The sequence below is a fragment of the Pseudoliparis swirei genome, chromosome 20, assembly GCF_029220125.1.
Source record: "Pseudoliparis swirei isolate HS2019 ecotype Mariana Trench chromosome 20, NWPU_hadal_v1, whole genome shotgun sequence".
Classification (NCBI taxonomy): Eukaryota; Metazoa; Chordata; class Actinopteri; order Perciformes; family Liparidae; genus Pseudoliparis; species Pseudoliparis swirei.
In genome coordinates, this window is record NC_079407.1 from 25,671,777 (window position 1) to 25,679,265 (window position 7,489).

The 7,489-nt window shown below is 39.8% G+C and overlaps 1 protein-coding gene across 1 annotated transcript in view; it reads left to right on the forward strand.

Annotated features, from left to right (window-relative positions):
• LOC130211334 (elastin-like) overlaps positions 1 to 5,906 on the forward strand; it is a 67,359-nt gene extending 61,453 nt beyond the window's left edge. Inside the window, exons 69-73 of the mRNA XM_056442072.1 lie at positions 1,044 to 1,082; positions 2,728 to 2,784; positions 3,860 to 3,895; positions 5,355 to 5,435; positions 5,516 to 5,906. Coding sequence (XP_056298047.1) covers positions 1,044 to 1,082; positions 2,728 to 2,784; positions 3,860 to 3,895; positions 5,355 to 5,435; positions 5,516 to 5,562 — 260 coding nt within the window. The 3' untranslated portion in view covers positions 5,563 to 5,906. The remainder of the gene's footprint in view (positions 1 to 1,043; positions 1,083 to 2,727; positions 2,785 to 3,859; positions 3,896 to 5,354; positions 5,436 to 5,515) is intronic.
• Positions 5,907 to 7,489: the final 1,583 nt, after the last annotated feature.

A 7,489-nucleotide genomic window follows, 5' to 3' on the forward strand; every position in this document is an offset into this window, starting at 1 on the left:
CTATTATTTATGTTTATTTAACCTTAAAAATCTATTTTTCGAGGACGACCTTATTGTGTTAAATATTTAACTTTAACCTGCTGGAAATTCACTTTGGTCACTGCCTTGGGTCTCTATTATGTTTCCTCTGTATATTTAGTTTTTTACTATTAATAGTTAGTATTTTTTTATTGTGTTTTGTGTTTTATTACCTTCGCATTGAAAATGCGGAAGGTAATGTTTTGATCGCCGTGTATTTATTTATTTATTACCTTCGCATTGAAAATGCGGAAGGTTATGTTTCGATTTATTTATTTATTTGTATGCGTGTTATTCGCATCACAAAAAAAGTTTTAAACCGAATCGCATGAAATTTGGTGGGATGATTGGTTATTATCCGGGGACCATTTGATTAGATTTTGGGATCGATCGGGTCAAAGGTCAAGGTCAAGAAAAGGTCAACATCTTCTTTTTACCATAGCGCGGTCAATTTATATCCAATTGGCATGCAACTAATGCCAAAATGTTCATAATTCAATGCCCAATCTTGTGATATACGAAGGTATGCGCTCTACCGAGTGCCCATTCTAGTTTTTATTTTGTATTAATGCTCTAATGTGCACCCGCTGCTGGGATCCTGAAATTTCCCCACTGTGGGACTAATAAAGGAAGATCTAATCTAATCTAATGAATACAAATTAACGTATTGACATTTATTGTATTATTGAAGCTTATGAGCATAATCTATCAAGTAGTATCACGTATTAGTAAAGAGTGCAGCTCCACAGAGGCCAGTCATCCCGAGGTCTCGCCGTACCGGAAGGAGTTTGTCCACCAAGCGAGTCAACGACTTATTAAAATATATTTATAGTTATAATGTGTGAAACATCAAAGTGAGACTAAAGCTAACACGAGAGTCCGTCGTGAAGAAGTGACCTCATCTGAGCGTCTGGCTAGACGTCACTTTAGGGGGAGAAATATAAAACAACAGCTTTAGAAACCACAAAAAAAAGAAGAAGAAACACAATATCTTGATTAATTTATCTGCTTTTCACTTGAAACAGGCTACGGTAATCTCGGAGGAGGCGGTGGCTATCAGCAAGGTGAGGACATCGATTTGTTTGGACGTAACAGAGGAGTTCACACGGCCTACATCTCACACTTCACACGAGCCGGCGCCTTCAGCCTCCAATGACCACGAGCGACATTTTAGAACACCACAAAAAAATTACATTCGCATAAAACTGAATAGATTAACTGAAAATTATACATCTGAATATCATGTTTCAGATTTATAATCCAGTTAATCTATTCAGTTTTATGTGAATTACATTTTTTTTAGTACTGAGGAGGCACAAAACCACATTCTTTTATTTGTTCGTCTTTTTTCGTCTTTTTGTCGTTTTTATTTATTTATACAGTGGCCATTTTTATCATTTAATCCATCGCCCGGCGAAGCCGCGAGGTCGTGCGGTTCCATCCGAACGTATTACGACGATGACTATTCCTTCGAGGGGATTTTTAAGTGTTTTTTAGAGATTAATTTTCATTTAAAAACTCATAAATGTATTGACGTTTCACTACATTTCTTAAACTGACACACTCAGAGAAAAATCTACTTTTTTTGTTTTTTCTTATTTTCTTTTCTTTGTCGCATTTTTGATTTTCTGCCTCATCAGCGAAACACGACACACTTTTACTCTCGTGGCTGTAACTTAACTCTCCTGTTATGTTGCGGGTCAATTTGACCCATTTTAAAGTTTGAAAATCTAGTAAAAAAATATTTGTAAGTACTTTTTCTGTATAAAACTTCTTCTGCTTATCTTATTTAGTGTAATCAACGTAAAGAATTCCTTATGTCTCATTTGGCTTGAGTTTGAGTGAGCGGGTCAATATGACCGTGAACAGCACAGGTGTCTCATCTCTATTTATCGACATCACCCCATGAAAAAAAAAAATTGCAAAATGCAAATAAAATTTTGGAGAAAATACATGTTATGGTAGAATAATGCAATTTATATCTAGACTTTTCCAATGTACCTAAACAATTGTTTGAACATTTATTTTTCATTAAAACGAGTGAGTTCTCCTGATTGAACTCTGATCTATGGAGGGGTGAATAACTCAACTCCACTAAAAACTGATTGAATTGTTAACAATGACATTGGTGATGAGGTATAAACTATAGTTATTATAATTTTTCTGGGTGATTCAACATTAACCGGGTCAAATTGACCCGGGAACATCACGTCTGCCTGTAAGAAACGAACATCACAGGAGGGTTAGAAAAATGTCGAACATTTTTTGTGTACCTAAGGAAGGTTTTAATTGGGAACCGTTTAAATTGACGGGAAAAACAAACATGTATGAATTGAAGTGATTGCTCTCTTCCTCTTCAGTGAGGATGAGTGTAATCGCACAGCAGCAGCCGACAGTTCATCCGCTCCACAGATACTGAACACGCATTAAAGCCCTAATCTGCCCCCCAACAGCCGGAGAGATACGAATCCGTGTGAAGCGCTTCCACGGACGGCTTAATAACTTTCCTCATTTTCCATAAAGAGAAGAGAAGAAGAGAGATTGGCTCCCAGAGTCGTCATGTACGAGGTTATTTATTTACAATTAATCCGATGTCGTTTGATGCCGCTGGTTTACCCGGCGACACTTATTATGTGACATCGAACGGTCGAGACTCACGTTGTCAGTGGTGACGCGTCGCCATGGTAACGGGCTCTTTGCATTCTGCAGGTGTGGCTCCGGTGGCGCCTGGTTACGGAGGAGGTTACCCCCAACAGTTATACCAAGGTACTGGTGCTGCGCCCGTGCAGACGGACGTTTTTCACGCGTCGGGGGTCAAACGTCATTTCTAGTCGTGACCTTCGTGACCTTTGAGGCCTTTGAGGCCTTTGAGGCCTTCGTTGGGTCATAAATCAGTGAAGGACCCCACAGACATCACAAGAGGGTCATTTATCTTCAGGAGGTGGAGGTGAAGAAGAAGAGAGTAGGATGCTGTGTGGGTGTGGGTGGGTGGGTGGATGTGTGTGTGTGTGCGTGTGCAAGTTGGCAAGTGTGTGTGTGTAAGTGGGTGTGTGTATGTGTGTGTTTGTCGGTGTGTGTGTGTGTGTGTATGTTGTGGTGTGTGTTTGTATCTGTGTGTGTGTGCGTGTTTGTGTTTATGGATGTGTGTTTGTGGAGGTGTGTGTTTGCATTTGTGGATGTGTATGTGTGTGCGTGCACGTGTGTGTGTGTTTGTGGAAGTGTGTGTGCATGCGTGTGTTTATGGATGTGTGTGTGTACGTGTGTTTATGGATGTGTGTGTGCGTGTGTTTATGCATGTGTGTGTGTTTGTGGATGTGTGTGTGCGCGTGCGTCCGTGTGTGTGTGTGTGTGCTAATTATGGAATAATTTAAAACATATTAGTTTAAGGCTCTTTATAAATGTTTGTTTACTTTTCTTTTTTTCTTTTCCCCACGACTTATTTGACCATTTTATTCCGTTGACCTGAGAGCTTAAAACATAGAAATCTGATAACATACTTAAGTAATATTTACATTATTCTCATTATTAATGTATTTAGCTCATGCATATCCTATTATATTTGAAATACCTCAAACTCTAAACACGAGGCTGACTTTGCACAAGATAATTAAAATGACAGAGATGATACACGAGCAAATAGAAATCATATCGATGTTTAATCTAATCTTCCTCCCATTTGCAAAATACATCAGAAGATTTTAGAGTTCACGATATTCAAATTCCGGCATTTTAAATGTGAAAAAAATAATGACGAGCTAAGCCAATCAGAGCAGGAGAAGCTAAACACTGTATATCAGGATCCTGGCGTCCCTCTCACGGTGCTCCTCTCTCATTGGTCCAGGTGGATATGTGCCCGCCCCACTGACTCCACAACAAGGTAGGAAACACCCGCCTCCTCACACCTTTTCACGCACCCCAAAAAAAAAAAAAAAACGCCTTATAAAGTGATAATAACATCAAAGTGTCCCCTTGACCCTCAAACACATAGTTCCCCAATTTTCTCTCTCTGCTCGTCGGCAACGCGTCCGATTATTTGGATGAGATTGGGGAAAAGAGGTGGTGCAGGTGGTGCTGCACAACCAGCTCATTGCACTCGCGATAATCTGCGACGGTGGGATTCTATTTTCCTGGAATCGCCGTCTGGTTTCTCAGATAACTAAAGTCCCGGCTTTGATCTCTCGCGGTGTCGGAGGCGTCGTCGCCTGTCAATCGTTCAGTCGGTTTAAGAGACAGACGAGGTCGCTCTGTGATGGATGGACGTCAGTGACAGACGGAGAGGTCATCGGAGAGGGCAGCACATGAAACTACAGCGAGCATGAAGCCATTTCAAGATAGCTATTTCTTTTTTAAATATAAATTACGCATCCATATTGAATGTAGATTCACATTTTACATAGAATAAGAGATATTGTGTGATTATATATTTTTTATTCAATCCTATATGTATTAATTTCATTATTTTTACTCCCTCAGCCCAAAGACAGAAAGCATGTTAGGTTGAGGCGTTATGTTGTTGTTGTGTGTTTTATTCAGTCAATCAATACAATACAATGTTATTCTAAAAATATACAAAATAGAAAGACTGAAAAGGTATAGGTAGAAGCAGAAAATGCTTATATATTCCTATCCTAAATTATTAAAATCGAATAAATCAGAAAATTAACATAAAATAATGAAGAAAATAAAAAGAAATATATATATATATCCACATACATCTTTCATATACATATGTTTCAATCAAACTTATAACCCTCAAAAATAGTTTTATAAATAATCCTTTTAAAAAACAAAAATGAGTTTTTGTAATGCAACTGTTCAATTTATAAAGGTTTTATAGGTTGACCCCCGTTGTGTGTGTGTGTGTGTGTTATTGGCTGGATGGATCCCACGTAGGATTACATCACACGCAATAATTTAAGATTTAAAAACAATCACCGTAGCTGTAAAGAAAGTCGGTCGACTCTTTACGCAGATAGGAATTAATTAATTAAAAATAAAAAAATGTAAAATTCTGAAATGTATGAAATCAATACAGTGAGACGGCCATGATGGTATTTCATGTGGAGATTTAACTGTGAGCCAGTGACATCCCATACATTTAAAACATTAAGATGTTTAATTACCAAACATCAGACAACATATTCCTAACCCGAGGTCGACTTACTAGCATTGCTGATAGTGAGATGTGGAAAGCTCTGGTAAGTGGACCTTAAAGGGGGCGAAACATGACGTCCTCCCTAGTTTCCATCCGTAAAGTAATTAAGCGTGTTTAATCCAAGTGAATTTTCTGATTCATTTTTTAAAATTTGTTTTAATTTTTTTTTAACGTCCCGCAGCCAAAGCAGCAAAGTACGGCCCCCTGCAGGCCTTCCTCGGTGGTGCAGGAGGAGCAGCGGGAGCGGGAGGAGTCTACCGAGGTGAAACAACGTTTAATAACTCATAAAAGTGACAGGTGTGTGTGAGCCGGCGTCACCTCCTGATGTTTCTCTGCCCGCAGGTGGAGTCGCGGGATGCCAGGGCAAATACTGTGGGCGCAGGAAGTAGAGGGTCCGGCGTGCCCTGGACACGCCGCGGTGCTACTGCATGATCACCTAGAATGTACATTTCTATTATGCAAAAAAAAAACATTTTAAAAAACATTAGAAAACATATACAAAATGTTTTCTTTTGGTTTTTTTTCACTTACTTGACTGTTTTATACAAACCCACCGACCCAGAATTTTGTACAACACGCCAATAACGTGGTCATGTTAATCAGCTTTTAACTCCCCGGACTTCACCGGCCTACCTAGAAAATAAAGTGTGTGTGTGTGTGTGTGTGTGTGTGTGTGTGTGTGTGTGTGTGTGTGTGTGTGTGTGTGTGTGTGTGTGTGTGTGTGTGTGTGTGTGTGTGTGTGTGTGTGTGTGTGTGTGTGTGTGTGTGTGTGTGTGTGTGTGTGTGTGTGTGTGTGTGTGTGTGTGTGTGTGTGTGTGTGTGTGTGTGGACTGCCAGCGTGACCTATGAATGATTTCTCTTCTGGTTTTAATCGTAAATCAAGGTGACCCGTCCTCGTCGTCTCATCGAGGCATCCGATTGGTCGAGGGCTTCGTTCAAAAACACGATGAAATCCGTCCAATCTCAGCGTCGTCTCCGACTCCCTCGTCTTCTTCTCTGCTGCTATTTTTAGGCCCGCTGGGTATGAAGCAGCGGGAATGAAGTGAAGCGGTTCTGGCCAATCCATGTGCTCTCAGTAACTTTGCTGATTCTTGTTGCTAGGCAGTTTAGTTTTCTTCTGCATTTTTTTTTTTTTATGTTGCCAAATTTGAGATGTAAAAAAAAAAACACGGGGGAAGAAGCCTTTACTAGTAGATTAAAATGTAACACAGATACTACTCTGGCATTTACATTGTGTGTGTGTGTGTTTCATGTGTTCTGGACAGAGCGCTTTTAGTCTCATTTTGCAGCAGTCATTTACGTTAATGTAACGTGTCATTTTATGATTATTCCAAGATTTTTTTGCATCATTCTTTATTGACTCGTAGCTTTATTGTTATTAGGAACGCGTGAACATAAAACCAGAACCATCATTTGATTTTCGCATTTATTCAGTGTTTATAACTGTAATACAGAACTAGGTTTAAAAGTGTTAATGTGAGGCACGAGCTCCCGTTGTTCTTCATTTACCCCCCCCCCCGCATCTCTTTCTGTGTATTTTGTACTAATTTGATAAACTGGCTCTGGTTCCTTCACTCGGTGCTGTGTAAGAAGTGTCTCTTCAGACCTCGTCTTATTCGCTTAAAGGATACTCTTCATCTTTATTTAAAAGTATTTTTTTTTATAAAGGGGGGAACAGTGTGGTTTTGCACTTTTTTATTAAATATATATATTTCCACGACACACTGTGACTTGTTCCTGGAATCCAGCATGTATTGTCTTCATTAAATAACAAAAATACAATGTTTTAAAAGATCTTGTCGTTGTTGTCTTGTTTGTTTTGGTTGTTTTTTCTTCTTCTTCATGAGTGCAACATTAATCAGGACCCATCAGATTGGGTGTATTTTAATTAGTGCTGTGAAAAATAACGCGTTAACTCAGTTAATTAAATTACAGGTTTAACTTCGTTATTATTTTTTTAACGCATGCGCAGAATGAGCTTCCAATCCGTCTGTTGTTGGTCGTCTCGAACCAGCAGCATGCCATTATGTCTCTACGTGTCACGTTAACACGACTCCGATCCCCGTCTCGCCGGATGCCGGCGTGTGTGCGCACATCGGGACGAAAAAAAGTCACTTGCACCAATGTTTTAATGCAGGGGTGCTCAATATGTCGATCGCGGTTGCCGCAGAGTTCAGATGCCGGTCTTCGCGCATGAAAAGTCACTCGCACCCCCCTAACTGTTACTCATAAAATGTAGTCAAACACAAACGGAGCAAATCACCGTGTTCATGGCCCGGGCAAAGACAGCGCGGTCTCCTGGCTTCAACACGTTAC